Source organism: Astatotilapia calliptera, chromosome 13 (genome assembly GCF_900246225.1).
Source record: "Astatotilapia calliptera chromosome 13, fAstCal1.2, whole genome shotgun sequence".
Lineage (NCBI taxonomy): Eukaryota > Metazoa > Chordata > Actinopteri > Cichliformes > Cichlidae > Astatotilapia > Astatotilapia calliptera.
The window spans coordinates 17,190,205-17,208,181 of record NC_039314.1 but is presented as its reverse complement, the minus strand read 5'-3'; the positions used below and the strand labels follow the sequence as shown (position 1 = coordinate 17,208,181).

General features: G+C 38.4%; 1 protein-coding gene across 1 annotated transcript; it reads right to left on the bottom strand.

Annotated features, from left to right (window-relative positions):
- Window positions 1-4,541: 4,541 nt before the first annotated feature.
- On the bottom strand, window positions 4,542-16,703 carry minpp1a (multiple inositol-polyphosphate phosphatase 1a). Its single transcript, XM_026190821.1, has 5 exons — window positions 16,053-16,703; window positions 15,780-15,974; window positions 13,988-14,085; window positions 11,588-11,718; window positions 4,542-5,156 (listed from the first exon to the last, which is right to left on the bottom strand). The coding sequence occupies exons 1-5, from the start codon at window positions 16,639-16,641 to the stop codon at window positions 4,775-4,777; spliced, it is 1,395 nt and encodes a 464-aa protein (XP_026046606.1). The 5' UTR covers window positions 16,642-16,703; the 3' UTR covers window positions 4,542-4,774.
- Window positions 16,704-17,977: the final 1,274 nt, after the last annotated feature.

The following is a 17,977-nucleotide window of genomic DNA, read 5'->3' as shown; positions in this document are numbered from 1 at the left end:
AGGGCAGCAATCTGCCACAACCGTTTTGGGGTGAGGGCAGGGAGACAGGACAAAAGACAACTTATCTAGCCATTACTATAAGCTTTATCAAAAAAGAAACTTTCAGGCTTAACCAGAGGCTGTATATCTGCCAAACCCAAAGTAGGAGCTGATTCCACAGAAGATGGGCCTGAAAGCTCGAGGCTCTGCCTTCACTCTACTTTTAAATACCCTAGAGTGAAGTGCTCTGTTGGAGTGATATGGTAATATGAGGTCCTTAATATAAGGTGGGACTTGACTATTCAAGATCTTTTATGTGAGAAGAAGGATTTTAAATAGATTCTAAAGTTCGCAACAACTAACTTTAGAAAAGAGTCGGTGAAGGGAAACCAGCATGGAAGAAATATGCTTTCTCTTTCTAGTCTCTGTCACTACTCTTGCTGCAGCATTTTGGATCAACTGCAGTCTTTTAGGGAGCTTTAGAACAACCTGATAATAGTGAATTTCTGTAATCCATTTTAGAAGTAACAAATGTGGAAAGTAGTTTTAAAGCATCACTCTGAGGAAGGATGTTTTTATTTTAGAGACACTGCAAATGGAAAAGAGCAAGCATACCTATTTGTATAACATGCACACTGAAGGACATATCCTGATCATAAACAACTCCAATATTCATCTCAGTGTTAGTGGAGGTCAACGTAATCCCATCCAGAGTAAGTATCTAAGTAAGGAAGTTTCTAAGATTTTTAGGGTGAGTAAAATAACCTCAGTTTTATCTACATTTAGACACTGAAATATCCATGTCATTCAGGCCTATATGTCATTAAGACATTTCTGCAGTTTAACTAATTGTGTGTCATCTGGTTTCATGGATAGATAAAGCTTTATATCATCTGCATAACAATGAAAATGTATGCTATACCTTTAAATGATACTGTGTAAAGGAAACAAATATAATGTAAATAGAACTGGTCCCAGCATGGAATCCTGTGGAACTCCAGATTCAACAAAGTGCTGGAAATATTCCTGAGAGATTTTGGCCCTGATGGAGTTGTTGCACATCCATGATGCAAATCTCTTGTTCTACTACATTCCAAAGGTGCTCTATTAGATTACAAATAGACTATATTAACCAATAAATTTACAAGATTAGTGACATTCTGCTAGCACAATATTGCATTTTGTGTATCTTTCTTCAGTCTCAGATGACTGCAGGTTTCACCCAATCTTATAAACAGTACATTTGCATAATGACAACTCACCACGTCCAGATGAACAGAATCAACTTTTGGGGATGCATGATTGAACCTGCATCAAGACGTAACATGTAACTTGGTCAAGAGCAGTTTATGTTTAGCGTTTCAGTTTAAAATAGTCCTTTTTATTTTTCAGTATGGTCAAAGTACAGAATAAATTAAATTTATCATGAGAATGTTTAGGAAGTCAAATTAATGTAACTTTGATCTGGCAACAAACTAAAGTAACTTCCACGTCCCCTTCGTTAGAGCAAATTAGATCATATCTAAATTTAGACCGCGTTTAAAATTTAAAAGCAGGAATGTTGTTTGAAACTTTAATCAATCTAAACAATCTTTTTTACCTGAAATGTTAGTGAAAGATCAAAAGCAAATAAAATATTTTAACTAATGTATTTACAAGATTAATGATTTTTGCTAGCACGATGTTAAATATGGTTTGCCATACCTGCATTCTCTGACTGGGCGTTTAGATTTTGTTGTAAATTTATAGTACACCTATAAGATGAAACATTCCTTTAAACTGAATGCTTAAAATCAATGCTGAAATGATCCCCAGTTATTGCTATTTTAAGTAACAGTTTTGATCATTGCTTTTAATGTTATACTATGGATAATAAAGAAAAACATAATAGTCACTATATATTTAAGGTGTGTTCACTGATTTACACTTTTAACCTGTGCTCCAAAGAACAAGCAAGACCATGTTCCATTTTTAAAACTGCTGTTAGCTTCTGATTATGTTGAGTGGCACAGTTAATTTAATTTCCCTTTATTAGTCTGTTTTCACTTGTAAATTAGCTAGTTTTATTTCTGTTTATTTTATTTGTTTTTGTGGTCTGCAGGCTGGATGTGGAACCAAGGAAGTTAATCGCTGATATTAAATAATAATCCCAGTTATTAAAAAAATGTGCCACCACTTCATTGTCCATTCACAAAACCAAAAAGCATTTTCTGTACATTTGTATTTTCCTTATTTCATTGCTTAGATGAGTGCTACAGTATAGTTATTAGCAGATGCATCAGATGTCAGCAGAATGAGGCAAAAAATGAGAGCGACAGTAGGTTTGGCTAACAGCAGACTACTTGTTGAATATCAGTTGTCTTTAATGAGAGTTTGCTGAATGAATCCAAATGAGAAGCCTGTGCTATAGTACAAGTAACAGAGCAGGAAAAACAGATGCTGTTTTTTTACAGCTCTGTTAGTGGAGATCATCCATTTATATATCATGATAGACTGAAAGACTGAAAGATGGTTGTTGCTTCTGGATCTCAAATGTGAAGCCAGACTTGCTTAACACATGTATACGTGTATTTAAACATGTATTCTTCTAAATGGCCAGCAGGGAGCACTTCCTCTGGTGGCAAAAAGACTTGCAATTCTGAGAAAACAGCCATCAGCCTCCTTGCTCTGTGGCCTAAACACTCTGCTGATGACTGTATGTGTTCATTTGCCAGTGTGGGGATGAACAAAAAGTATTTGACCAGCATAATATAATCTGCAGTATGATCATTGCTTTAACCATGTAACAGATAGCTTTAAGATGGCCTTAAGATGTTATGCATACAGTTATTATGTTGACCTTGTATTTCAGGTGCAGTTATGACTATTTTATACACAATGCATATCTGTGCTTATTAAAGAGTTGGAGCTCGGTCAATTAATTGGGGGTTGGAAGCTTTGTTCGGCGCGATGTCCGGACAATCTATTGTGCAAGTGACTTGGAGCCATAGAAGGAATTGCAATACATCCTTACAAAACACTTATATATCAGATCATTTTATATTAAGGTTTTAGTAGAGGTTCTTGGTTAAAACATTTATTTAGTAGAAGACATACACATAGTCTCAGTGAGCTTCTGGTCTAGTGAAAGGTCAGAAGTGCAACAGGTGAATTGAGAAAGAGCATGTGAGGTCAACACATACACACACATTAGTTAGATTTATTTAGAGGAGAGATTAGTTATGTCTCGACAAGAAAGAGGAACAATTCACTTTAAGACAAGAACGGAAAGTACCAGCCATGAAAATAGAAGATGATCTTCTGGGTTAAAAGTCATTGTGGTGTTGATCTGATCTATGTATAAAATGTACCTGTGACGCATGAAGGGGCATCAGTAAACAAACCCTGATGTTATAAAATAATTGTTTGTGCTTTAGTAAGTCGGAGATCACTTGCTGTCGGCGTACAGAGTGTTCTTCCCGCACAATGATTCATTAAAATCATTGTTTGACCAAGACCTTCTGGGCCAAGGGTGGTTTGTACTCTCCCTCCTCAATTGTGAACCTTAACACCATACATGTATACGTGTATGCTGATAAGATAAAGTTTATTTTGTAAACTATGGTCATCATTAGAGCAAGAAAAGAGAATAAAACAGCATATGCTCATTGGTGAATGACTTGTCAATCATGATTTCTTGGCCAATGGCTGTACAGCGTCCTTCAGTTTTACAGTCTGATCTACCAAACCGTAGATCTAAAGCTCAGACCAAACCATTGCAATGGGACTTCACTGTTGTGGCTTTGCCCAGCTTTTACACCGTCTATAGTTTTCCGTTGCAGAAGCATTATGTTGCTTTTCAGTGAAATAAAAATATGGCAATACAACAAAAAACAAACCACATCTGATGCTTTCCCATCACTAACAAGTGCCATTTTGCTTAATTTTACTGCAGCTGTTTCATTTTGTTTGTTGTACATTTCATGCACTCTTTGCACTTCTGTAATGACTGTTCCATGGACTGGACTATGACTGGATTGTATTGTAGACAACTTTAGAGAAGCTTTTCCTATGACATTTCCAATAGGCTAATAAGCTATGCCTAACTTTTCCTTCTGGCTACCCAAACATTCACCTTCTCATTTATGTCACAGTAAATATTTAATGTGTAGCTATCAAAATTACATTTTCCTTTATTTTGTCATTTAGAAATAAATTGTGATTTTGAAAAAAAAAAAGATGAACACAGTGTCCAACCTTTTTATTATTATTGTTTTTTGTTGTTGTTGTTGTTGTTGTTTTTTAAATCAAACATACAGACATGTTCTCTTTTCATGGACAAGTGAATCTTGGGAGTGACCCCAATCCAAGAAGATGGTTCTTGCCCACAAATGGTAGTGCATTTAAAATAGTTTTTCACTGCTTTACCTTAAAAATAAGACAGAACACTGAGAAAAGTGAGTGACCTTATCTGCAAGTCATAAATGTTTACACTGGAAAAATGGATTATTTAATGAAAGCATTAGGTTGTGTAGTGATGATAGCGAATCTTGCAAAAAACAAAAAACAAAAACAAACCAAACCCAAAATGTTATATACTTTATTATAGCAGCGATAATACTGAAATGCTACAGGAACTTCAAATTCACTTTTTAGGTTTGGGTCTTTGGGTGTTTCAGAGACACTGGATTGCTAGAGTGAAAATCCTGTTCAGAAAGGCCGTGTTGAACAGTGAAATATTCATGGAATAACAGACACATTCTGACTAAGATAATGCTTGTATAATGCCTTCTTTTCCAGAAAATACTGTGCTTGCCTAAACTTCAGCAGGCTGCTTGAACAGCTGACACTCAGTTTCAAAGTCGCAGCCTTGGAGCAGATCCCTGTAGTGCTGCAAGACATCCTGATAGAGCGGCATGGAGGCCTGATCAGCCAAACCGGGGAATGTTACAGGCTTCTCATTGAGCAGCGGCTGCAGTCTGAGGTCACCTCCCCCGCAATCATAAAGCACCAGGATCAAGTTAGCTGCATAGGGCAACATATGGCTTGTGCGAAAGGAACGGCGGGTCTGTGCAGCGAAGTTAGTTGAAGTCAGTGGTTCGCTGTCATTGAAGAAGCCCAGAAGGGTAAGCAGAGGCAGGAGGGTCTCTGCATGGCCCACCTGGACTGTCACAGCTTCAGCCACCTGCTGGCCTGACCTACAGAATACACAGTTTCAGTGTTGAAATATGAGAACTCAAACAGTCAGTTAATTGGTTTGTTGATTGCCACATGGACTCAGCATTTCTGACAGCCTGTGAACACCAGGTATATATTAGGGATTGGCTGAGCTTATCAAATATGGGGATTGTGGGGTTATTACCATCTTCAAATACATTGAAGTGATTGACATTAATTTTTAACTGTAAATATGACTGTAGTTTCTAAATAGTTTTTAGAAATAGCATTTAATTAATTAAAAGTACATATCAGGGAGGAGCAGGAAATAGAAATTCCAGCTAGAAATGAAAACGAGTCAGAAGCAAAGGCAAGGCAAGGCAAGGCAAGTTTATTTGTATAGCACATTTCAACAACAAGGTGATTCAAAGTGCTTTATATACGACATTAGAAACAAAAACAAATAAAAAGCATGATTTAAAATTGATTAAAACAAGCAAACAAACAAACTAATTAACAAACAAACAAAACAGTATATAAAATCAAAACAGATAAAATCAGAACAATAGATAAAATCAGTAGTTAAATGTAAGTTTTGAAATTTAAGCTTAAAAGTGTGGATTTGGTGCTTTATTCAAATGCAGCTGAGAATAGGTGAGTCTTCAACCTGGATTTAAATAAACTGAGTGTTTCAGCTGATCTGAGGCTTTCTGGGAGTTTGTTCCAGATATAAGAAGCAGAAAAAGCTGAATGCAGCTTCTCCGTGTCTGGTTCTGACTCTGGGAACTGATAAAAGACCGGATCCAGATGACCTGAGGGATCTGGAAGGTTCATACTGGGTCAGGAGGTCACTGATGTATTTTGGTCCTAAACCATTCAGAGCTTTATAGACCAGCATCAGAACTTTAAAGTCTATCCTCTGACTGACAGGCAGCCAGTGTAAAGACCTCAGAGCTGGACTGATGTGGTCCACTTTTTTGGTCTTAGTGAGGACTCGAGCAGCAGAGTTCTGAATGAGCTGTAGTTGTCTGACTGATTTTTTTAGGTAGACCTGTAAAGATGCTGTTACAGTAATCAAGCCTACTAAAGATGAATGCATGGACTAGTTTTTCCAGGTCCTGTTGAGACATCAGATCTTTTATCCTTGATATATTCTTGAGGTGATAGTAAGCTGACTTTGTTATTGTCTTAATGTGTTTTTCTAAGTTTAGGTCTGCATCCATCACTACACCCAAATTTCTCGCCTGGTTTGTGGTTTTTAGATGTATAGATTGAAGTTCTCTGGTGACCTGTAATCGTTTTTCTTTGGCGCCAAAGACTATTACCTCAGTTTTGTTTTTGTTTAGCTGGAGAAAATTGTGGCACAGCCAGTCATTAATTTCCTCCATGCATTTACCAAGAGCTTGTACAGGGCCTCGGTCTCCTGGTGACATTGTGATATATACTTGTGTGTCATCTGCATAGCTGTGGTAGTTTATTTTGTTGTTCTTTATAATCTGTGCCAGTGGGAGCATGTAGATGTTAAACAGAAGGGGTCCCAAGATGGAACCTTGGGGAACTCCACATGTGATACTTGTCTGCTCAGATGTGAAGTTACCTATTGATACAAAGTATTTCCTGTTTTCTAAGTATGTTTTGAACCAGTTTAGTACAGTTCCTGAAAGACCTGTCCAGTTCTCCAGTCGTTTGAGTAATATGTTATGGTCAACTGTATCAAATGCTGCACTGAGATCCAGTAAAACTAAGACTGACATTTTTCCACTGTCTGTATTCAGACATATGTCATTAAACACTTTGGTCAGAGCGGTTTCAGTGCTGTGGTTCTGTCTAAAACCTGACTGGAAGGCATCATAGCAGTTATTCTGTTTTAAGAAGTAATTGAGCTGTTGAGAAACTGCTTTTTCAATGATCTTACTTAAAAATGGGAGATTTGAGATCGGCCTGTAGTTGTTCATTTGTGTCTTGTCAAGATTGTCCTTTTTCAGTATAGGTTTTATTACAGCAGTTTTTAGTGATTCTGGAAACACACCTGATAATAAAGAAAAGTTGACGATCTGTAACAGGTCTGACTGCAAAGTCTTTGAGACCTTTTTGAAAAAACTTGTTGGCAGGACATCTAAACAGCAGGAGGAGGAGTTCAGTTGACCTAAGATGTCCTCCAGGTCTTTGCTGTTAATAGGTTGAAACTGTTTCATGGTGTTTAAACAGTTTTTTGGTGGACACAGTACATATCCTGGATCTGCTGTTGATGTACCAATTGCTTGTCTAATTTTTTGGATTTTTTCTGTGAAGAATTTGGCAAAGTCATTGCAGGCCATGGTCGAATGAAGTTCAGCTGCCACTGACACAGGAGGGTTTGTTAGCCTGTCAACTGTAGAAAATAAGACCCGAGCATTATGACTGTTTTTAGTGATGATGTCAGAGAAGTAGGACCTCCTTGCACTCCTCAGTTGTAAATTATAATTGTGAAGTTTCTCTTTATAAATGTCATAATGAACTTGGAGGTTTGTTTTTCTCCATCTGCGCTCAGCTTTCCTACACTCTCTTTTTTCATTTTTCACCAGTGTGGAGTTTCTCCATGGAGACTTTTTCCTTCCAGAGATAACCTTCACCTTAATGGGAGCAATTGGGTCCATGACATTTAACATGTTAGCATTGAAGCTATTGACGAGCTCATTGACTGACCCTCTGGACAGGTCAGGTGTTAATGGGAAGACCTGGTTAAAAATTGCACTACTGTGTTCAGTTATACACCGTTTTGTGATCACTGTTGTTGATATATTTATGTGGGCTGAGATTTTACTTTCAAAGAAAACACAGTAATGATCAGACAGGCCCACATCAGACACAGTAACCTCTGAAATGCTCAGGCCCTTGGAGGTCAGTAGGTCAAGAGTGTGTCCTCTATTATGTGTGGCCTCTGTTACATGCTGAGTCAGCCCAAAGTTGCCCAGAGTGTTACTCAGGTCTTTAGTCCCTTTGTCCTGAGGGTTGTCCACATGGATGTTAAAATCCCCAACAATAATTACACAGTCAAAATCAACACAGAGCACAGACAGCAGTTCACTGAGGTCATTAAAAAAGTCTGTGCAGTATTTGGGAGGCCTGTAAACATTAAGAAACACAACTTTGGATGGGGCCTTCAGCTGTAAAGCCACATATTCAAAAGACTGAAAACTTCCAGGGGATAGCTGCTTACATTGAAATGATTCATTAAATAGGACAGCAACCCCTCCTCCTCTCCTGCTCGCCCTGACCTCACTGATAAAACTGTAGTTAGGAGGGGTCGTCTCGATGAGAACAGCTCCACTGTTACTTTGGTCCAACCAAGTTTCAGTTAAAAACATAAAATCAAGGCTGTGCTCAGTGATTAAATCATTAATTAAAAATGTTTTCCCAGCTAAAGATCTAACGTTTAATAAAGCCAACTTAAGTGTTTTAGAGGTATTACTTGTCCCCTCGTGTTTGGGAGCAGTCTGTGGCACACAAGGTATGTTTACTATGTTTAAAGATCTTTTAGAATGCAGCTCTCTGTGTTTTGACCAGGCCACATGTCTCCTGTCACCTAAAAGTACAGAAATTTTAAAACCTTCTAGTAAACAGGGTCCCAGCTTCTCCTGGAAAAAGTCGCCACTGCCATAATCCTCGCAGCCCGGACCCTCCACACATCACACATCAGACTGCGGAGACAGGGCATGAAGGTGGTAAGGAGGAACTAAGAGCAATGTGACTTCGATTGCTCTGTTGAGGGTGGGGCTCGATGGCGAACCTTTGGCCGCTCTGGTGGGGGGTTTATGGGGGACAAAAAGGGATTGGGCCGGGGGGTAGATCTGAGCCCAGCATTGACCCGCTTCATCATCTCCTCAGTGAATTTCAGGTGTGGGGAGGAGGGAGAAAGGGAGGGGGAGGAGGGTGATGGCCTGTCAGGGGTTTGGGGGACTGGGGAAGATTGTGGTCCCTGGTCCTGGTCGTTGGTGTTGTTGAGAGAATTGGAGGCAAATAGGGACCCCTCTTCTTGCCTCAGATGTCTCTCCTTTCTGAGGCTCTTCCCGGGTGGGGGCAGATGGAGCTCCTCCTCAAGGTTTCTGCTGGGCTTTGTCTGTTCTTGGAGTACTGTTTGTTCCTCTTTATGAGATAACTCCTCGTTTATCTCAGCCTTGGCACCAAGCACAGATGGATGACGTATGGAATAAAACAAGTTGGAGGTGAACAGTTTCACCCCTGACTTGTTAAAATCAAATCTATTTGCTTTAAACACATGCCTGCGTTCCCAAAAAATATTAAAGTTGTTGATAAAATGCACTGAGTGGTCCGCACATGCTGATATAAGCCATTTATTCAGTGTAAACAACCTGCTGAATCTCTCGTCTCCTCCTCTGACGGGCGGTACAGGTCCACTGATGAATACAGCTGCATTCAGAGAGTTTACAGTATTTAGTAATCTAGTAAAGTCCCGTTTCAGAACCTCCGACTGTTGTTTGGACACATCGTTTGACCCTGTATGCAGAACAATGTTTGTCACAGTTGGACATTCATCTGCAATTTGAAGAATTCTCTCCTTCAGGTTGTTGACCATATCGTTAGGAAAGCAGAGGACTTTTCAAAGAGTTGTTAAAGATCTTTAACAACCAGATAATAGATTAGGGTTCATACATCTGTAACCTTTTTAACAGCTTACTCAAGATGACATTGCAAAAGTCCATTCATTCAAATTCATTGCTAAAAACAAGCCCCAGAAAGGAGGGCAAAGCCTTTGCTCACTCTGATGTTTTAAAACTCCCACAAATCTAGCTGGAGAAATACCCAATGTTGTTTTTATTGTCCTATTATCCTATGGATTAGAAAGACAAAACATAATGGTCATTATATATTTAAGGTGTGTTCACTGACTCACAGCTTTAACCTATGCTCTAAAGAACAAGCAAGGCCATGTTCCATTTTAAAAGCTGTTGTTAGCTTCTGATTATGCTCAGTGGCACAGTTACTTTAATTTCCCTTTATTAGTCTATTTTCACCAGTAAATTTGCTAGTTTTATTTAAAGAAATCAGTATTATTAGCCTAATATTTTCCAGTAAAGATGAAAGGCTTACATATATGCAACTCCTAAAAATAAACTTAACAAAAATTAAGAACAATGTTAATATTTTAGCTCATGTGGTCTGCAGGCTGGACGCCGCTCCAGGAAAGTTTTAATCCCAGTTATTAAAAATTCGAGTTCATAATGATTAAGTGTAACCTTTTCTATAGCTTACTCAAGATGACACTGCAAAATCCATTCATTTGAATTCATTGCTAAAACCGAGCCCGGTGAAGGAGGGCAAGGCCAGAATGTTCTAACTTTTACTAACGTTTCTCACTCTGATGTTTTAAAACTCCCACAAATCTCACTGGAGAACAACAAAATGTTGTTCTGCTGTTTTTTTGGTCTCAGAATTTCTGTGACAGATGACTGCAGTTGCTTGCACATTGTGCTTGGCTGAAAGGTACAACCCACAATCTGCTCACTCTGCAGTCACATTTTAAACAGTCAGAATCACCCACACACATGCTTTAACGGTGAGCGTGTAGTAAAGTTGTTCTCTTTTCAAAACGGGAACTTTACGATTGCATCCTTTCAACACATGTAACAACACAACCTGGGTTGGCTCTTCACTACTTACACTCAGTGGCTGGATTATTAGATACATTTGTTGCATTTTAACACCAATATCTAACTGGCCAATCACATGACAGCAACGTATTACATTTAGGTATTTATACATGGTGAATAACTAACCTTGAAGTCAATAAGCTACAGCAGCAGAAGACTACTGTTGCCAGCTAATAAAAAGAAACTGAGGCTACAAGTAATATGGATCTCAAAAAATGGACAACAGATAATTGGAAAACTGTGGCATGTTCAAATGTCTCTCAGCACAAAGTAAGCATTGTTTAACACCGCAGCCTACCTTAGCCTCTGTACATATTTGTACATCTGATGGCTGCTCCCAGCCTATCTCAAATAATCTCAGACTAGTTGAATGAACAAGACAACTGGTTCATTCCACTCAAACGCACAATCATCAGATCTCAATTCAGTGGAGCAACTGACAAATATGCAGCAGTTGTATGATGCTTTAAGTCAGCATGTTTCCAGCACCTTGTTGAATCTATAGCTTCAAGGTTTAAGGAATTTCTAAAGGCCAATGGAGATGGGTGGGGGTGGGGGGTGTTCAACTTAACACAGTAAAATAGGAACTTTCCTAATAAAGTGGTCAGCGAGTGTATGCTAATGAGCCACACTTTTGAAATATAGCGAACACGAGCTCTGCTGTCTTTTGAGCTGATCCCACATACTGTAGTTCAGCTAAAATAATATCCAGCAAGTTTTGCTTCTGCCTGGATTCAGGGCTGAGCAGTGAGTCCTTTTCCCCCAAATATGTTTATTAACATGAGAAAAATATAGTGTAACACCATTTAAGGTTTGCTTACATGTTCTCTTTAGCTGCTTTTTCCAGACGGCTGAAAACATCATGGAAGAGAATGCAGCTTGACTTGCTGTTAATGTCATAACCATAGCTTCTTTTCCAGAAGTGCTTCAGATCATTTGCATACTCCATTACCTGTTGAATAAGAAAGTCAGCGTCAATGCCAATTTTACTTATATAGCACATTTCATTACACATAAGCATGGGCTTATTGTAAAAGTTGAAAAAAAAAATAAAAAGTCTAAGGCAATAAAAACAGCAAAACAAAACTGTAAAAAGGAATGAAATACAAGTTAACATTTACAGGCATGCAGACACACACACAGTTATTAAGTGTAAGGCTGTTAGAATAAAGAACGTTTTGAGTTTGATTTCGAATGTGAAGCTTTAATTGGCCTTAGCTTGGTTCACAGGACAGCACTACAGTAACTAAAAGCAACCTCAGCACACTTAGGTGTAGCTCTGGGAACAGTTAACAGATCTGATAACCTGAGAGATCTAATTGGGTTACAGACAGTGAACAAGTCAGAAATGTCCTGGGGAGTCAAACTATTGAATCCTTCATAAACTAACAGAAGGATTTTAGAGGTAATTCTATATCAAACTGAGAGCTAATGCAATGACGTCAACGCTGCGGTAATACTACAAACACAAAATTAGTCTATGTGCAAATCTGGCATGACTAAACAAAAAGGATAGAAACCTGCTGATCGTTCACTGTGCAGGTGACAGTTCAGGCTTTCTGAGATCAGATTGCAACATAAGACACAGGAATCTCTTTGTGAGGTGAAGTACAGGACACATTGGCAGGATCTTTCTCTAATCTGAAGCTTGTCTCTTTATTTGTTTCTACTTATTTATTCATAAAACAGACTGTGCACATGAAATGCAACAGCTGTGATACAGGGTATTTCATTTAATTTGGCTGGTTTTCTTCTTGTTGTCTAGTTATTTGGTGAATTGGAACAAAATTTGGCAAATTACTGCCACCAACTGGACAAACTTGTTATAGTTTTATTATTCTAGTAGTTGGGGTGTTTGTCCCTTCAGTTAAGGGTAAGAGAGTCAGCTCACAATAATTTATTTTTAATAAAGTGACAGAAAGTTTGCACTTGTAAAGAATTTTATTTAATGATGCTCAGGATGATTCTTATGTTGTTCATTATTTTGTTTTCACCTATGCGTACGCTCTTGTGTGTTTTCAGCCTTGTGTTTTCAGCCTTGGGGCGACCGTGGCTCAGGGGTTGGGAAGCGTATCTGTAACCGGAAGGTCGCCGGTTCAATCCCTGGGCTCTCTGTCCTGGTCGTTGTGTCCTTGGGCAAGACACTTTACCCTACCACCTACTGGTGTTGGCCAGAGGGGCCGATGGCGCGATATGGCAGCCTCGCTTCTGTCAGTCTACCCCAGGGCAGCTGTAGCTACAACCGTAGCTTGCCTCCACCAGTGTGTGAATGCGAGAGTGATTGAATAGTGGCATTGTAAAGCGCTTTGGGTGCCTTGAAAAGCGCTATATAAATTCAATCCATTATTATTATTGTGTTTTAGTTTTAGTTGTATTCCCGTGTGGTCCTCAGGTCAGGTTGTCAAATCTCCATCTAAGTTTGGTTGTGGTTGTGACTGTGTTACTTCCTGTTTTATTTTGGTAGTGTCTTGTCTCTTGTGTCTGTATTAAGTTTTACTTCCCTGTTTGTTCCCTATCACCTATAGGGCTATACTAATGAAACTACATGATAAACATTTAGAAAAGTTACAGAAAAGATTCTGTTTAATCATTGCTCAGACTTTCTTGTAATTATAAGTTTAGAATATAAAACTTTAATTAATTCACACAAAATTGCCTTGCACTTTGGTGTGGCATGAATGGCAGTGGGTGGAGGTCTTTATTAGTTGGAAAAGCTGTAAAATTTTATACACTCCTTAATATTTTCCAAAACTGTCCATTGGAGTCTTTCCTGGGCTGATTCTGGCCCTCAAAATGTTTGACACTCCTGTTTTAGAGTTTTCTGTCAACTTATTCACTGACTGAATTTTAAATATCTTTTAGATTCTTTGGACTTCCTGTACTGAGTGCATTAAAGGCTGATTGCCTGAGATTAGGTCCTACATCTGCAACAGAAGCTCTATTCAATCAGTAATACATCATTTATCTCTGTGTGTATGTGCTTGATAGCACCCTTAGTAAGAAAAAAATATGGCCTGTAAATAAATTGCCACAGTCTACAAAAATTAAAAGTACTGTGGACATTTCTGAAACTGGAAACATTGTAATCGGGGGTGGGGTGGGGTGGGGGGGGGGGGTGGGGGGGGTCCATCATGCTTTCCCTACTGTGATACACGACTCAAAGTTAATCTGAAGCACATATTACTGCTTTATCACAATGTGCAACCCTATTCCTGTGTCACCTGTGCATCGACCTCGTCGTAGAGACGACACCATGGAGAGTTCACAGTCTTGATGGCAAACTCATACGCACACAAATAAAATGCAGCTTCGGCCATATCTGCAGGAAAAAGATTAAAACAAAATGTTAACAGTCAGTGAAATCACAGCAGTCAGGAAGCTGTTAGAAAAACAGAACTGAAAGCAGGAAGCGACATATTAAAAATCTTAGGAGCATGGTATGTGTTGCATTTTCTTTATACAACTTTAAATATGGAAGAAAATCCTGAAATTAGGTAAAAGTTCCAATTTATTTGGGTAATAAAGACAACAAATAATGGAATGGAGAATGGAGTAGTATTTGAAAGACACCATTAAAAGTACAAAAGTACAAATAAACATAATTTAATATATATTACATATATTTTGATAGTTTAATATATATTATATTAGGTAGTTCATTTAAATGGTAACAAATCTAGGAATCAAAGATCATTTCAGAGGTTTAAAAGATTCTCTTTTTTGTAACAAGATGTATACATATTTGGCTTTTTGGAGCATGTAATAAATTTCTGTTTACAACTCAGAAATATCTGAAAAGAACTCCTAAAATATATAATATGATAAAACATGTTAGAGGTAAAAAAAAAAAAAAAGGTTGAAAAGTATTATTTCAGTATTTTCTTTTCACATTTCATGTATAATGAAGATGTGAGAGTTAAAAAAGCACAACGCTTCTCTGTGAAATATGGAAATGAACTTTCCAACACTCATGCTGTTTCAAAGCCACAGCTGAATGTTGTCGAAAGCTGCACGTTCCTAAACCGCACCAAGCAGACAAACTTCTACTATCAGCATTAACGCTGAGTGAACTTGCAGTATTATTGTTATTATGTTTGAAAACAGCTCCATCTACTGTGCAAATATCTGCTGTAAGAAGCCCAGTGACACGCCATAAGCAGAATTTCAGAAGTTTTTATTTTAAAATGTTTGGTAATAATTTAGTAATAATTATTGGTGAAATGTAGAAAGTGTTCAATTGTTAAACCCGTGAAGCCAAGATGTGACAAAATTATCAAATAAATGTGTTAATAGACCAACTAGAAATTGTAAATAATAACACACCAGCTATTTCACGGATAAATAATAGAGCCTCTGTCTGTCTGTTCTACATCTAACTCAAAAGCTTTCAGCTGATCTACTTTAAAACACAGTGACTTTAATCCTTGGGAAGTGCACTACTAAGCTGGTGTCATTCTAAGGAGTGACAGATTAATTTTTGTGGCCACACACCTCTGTGGCAATATAAAGATGTCACCAGCTACAATGAGGGTAGTTTATAAATCAACTTTCACTGACTGTGAGATCTAACTTTGCTGTTAAAGACATGCCTGTAACAGTTAGACCCACAGTGGTAACACATATTAACATAACAAGCGGTAGACTTACGAAACCAAAGCGGCCAACTGATGTTTAAGTTGTGAAATGTGCATCACGTATGGTTTTTGACAGTTTCATTACTTGTGAATTCATGTGGGGGAAAAAAAAGTCTACTGCGTCTACTGCAAGTTCTTTGAGCTTGCACTGTGTAACGTGGCACAAAGAAATCCTGCACAATATTAACCTACTATATAAACATATATCTACTGTCATATTTAGGTGTTCTGTACTCTAATCAGCTGTAATCAAGTGGTACTCTATATCTATCTATCTATCTATCTATCTATCTATCTATCTATCTATCTATCTATCTATAGCTTAATCTGATTATATGTAATGCTCTCAAAATGATGGATATGATAATACACCACTAACCATCTGTGATTGCACTGTATGGGACGTTGAGGATGTCTGCAATCTTCTGCTGGACCCTCCTCATCTCTGGCCCTTGCTTGAACTTCTCCACCTCTGTCACAGCTGATGGGTTGTTATCAACTTCCTCCAAAAACCTGGTGCATTTATCAAAAAACCTCATGAGAGCGTCATTCACCGCGTGATCAAACTCCATATCTGCACAGAGGAAAGCAACAGATTATAATGAGCAACAGGTTATGCATAAAGGGGCCATCATAATAATCATGGTCGTACCTTTAATATGCCACAGTTCTGTTAGTCCTGCCTTGAAGGACAGTGTGCTGTTGACACACCTGTGCTTTGAGCTGGTTATGAATTTGATGAATCCACCTCGAAGCTTTTCCTCTGAAATCAGTGAGGGGAACAGCTTTGACAGCCTGACAGCCAGGTGTTTGTGATCATTCACACCTTTCTGGACGAGTCGTCCGTCCATGTCCTCGGTGTACCACATCCTCCACTGGTTTTGCAGTTCACGCAGCCAGTTCCTGTTGGAAACATTGCTGCCCTGAACCACGTCGTAAAGCTTCTTCATCTTCTTGACGTTTTTTGTGGTCGGGTATCTGGTTCCGTGCCTTATTACGGCTGTCAGATGGATTTGGCGACATTGTGCAGACGGAGGCTGTAAAATTGATCTGTTTACAGCAAGTATGTCCTCTATGAGATACGGGTTCACTTCCTCATACCTTCCTTTCGTGCTGAAATATTTGGCGATTGCTGGGATCTCTGGGTTCTCCTCTGGATTCACGTCGGTACAAAAACAGCTGGAAATACCGGTTATGATGGTAAAATAAAAAACTGCGCTTTTCCTTAAAGCGGTCGTCATGATGGGTTACTTGTGAGGCCGTGCGCAGACCCGAGAATGACGTCGATCATGTGGGACTGTCCAACCAATGCCTTGTAGGGGGAACGATACGAAAATGACAAGCTCTGCTTGTTTATTAATATTCATGGTGATCGTATAATTTCTGAAAGTGACTGTCCGTCGGTTTCCAAAAGTTATTTGATACTTTGAGGAATATTTTGGGTTTTTTAAAAAAAATTGATTTGATAAAAGTAGCTTACTGTTTCACACTAAAGCTTTTGAAGCATGACTAGGAGGCATGACTTTTTGGGGCACATCACCCTGATCTGAAGTGCTAGAGTTTTCTCTTCTTGCCACTTAATTAGATTAAAATGATTAAAATGAAATTCTAAACTCTTCATTAACTCCTTTATTTAGGAATGTAGCAGGAGCAAATGATTAGTAAATAATGGTAATGTGTTAAAAATCTCTTAACATCATCAATTAAAAAGGGTTTTCTATAAACAAAAGACAGTTGTCTGCACACACAAACCCACAGATTTGCATCATTGTATCTTCCCTCAGCGTTAGTGCACTGTAATGGAGATCAGAGATTCAGCTTACTGAAAGTCTACACATGTTTTATTGTTTATTGAATTCTTTATTGAGCTTAGCTGATATTTTGGAGGATTGTTTAGGTGACAGTTCGTGGTTGGTTGGTGTTGATGTGTTTTTCAGAGAAGCCTGTTATTTATTCATAAAAATCACACAATAGCACGTGGATTTTATTTATCAGCTTTTTGCCTCTTTTTCAAAAACTTGATGCCACCTCTAGTCAAATATTTAAGCAGTTTGAATATGATGCAAAACATAGCATGCAAAATAGGTTTGCCGTGAAATCTCACCTTAAACATTTGCATCATTGAAACTGCATGTTGTAACAACAGCTGTTTGTTTAGAGAAGAACAGTAATTATTAGCTTCACCACTGCAGTGGTACCTTAAGTCATCAGTCACTATTTAAATGACACTCCACACCAGAGCCGCTTATTCCCAGATTGTGTTGTAATTTAAAAAACAAAAACATAAACAAATGACGACAACAACAACAACAAAACAAGCTACTTAAGCTGTTAAGTAAGATTTTGGATTTAAGATATACATTTTTTAATGTGCACACCTCTCTGACTTCCCCAAATAGCTCTGTGAGGGTGTGACATTACTTGAAATTAAAGTCATTTGTGTCAGTAGTGAGTGAAATATGTGAATGTTTGTCTTCTTGGCAGTGACACACCCACAGCCTTGCACTTTTTTTAAATGTAATATACACTGCCTGTTGCCAATGGCATCAGCAAAGGCAGATGCTGGAGTAAGCAAAC

Excerpts from the sequence above, each read along its gene's own strand:
- minpp1a (XM_026190821.1), bottom strand. The coding sequence starts at position 16,641 with ATGACGACCGCTTTAAGGAAAAGCGCAGTTTTTTATTTTACCATCATA. Across the intron at positions 11,719-13,987 it reads ACGACGAGGTCGATGCACAG|GTAATGGAGTATGCAAATGA; the intron begins GTGACACAGGAA and ends CTTATTCAACAG. Across the intron at positions 5,157-11,587 it reads AAAGCAGCTAAAGAGAACAT|GTCAGGCCAGCAGGTGGCTG; the intron begins GTAAGCAAACCT and ends TGTATTCTGTAG.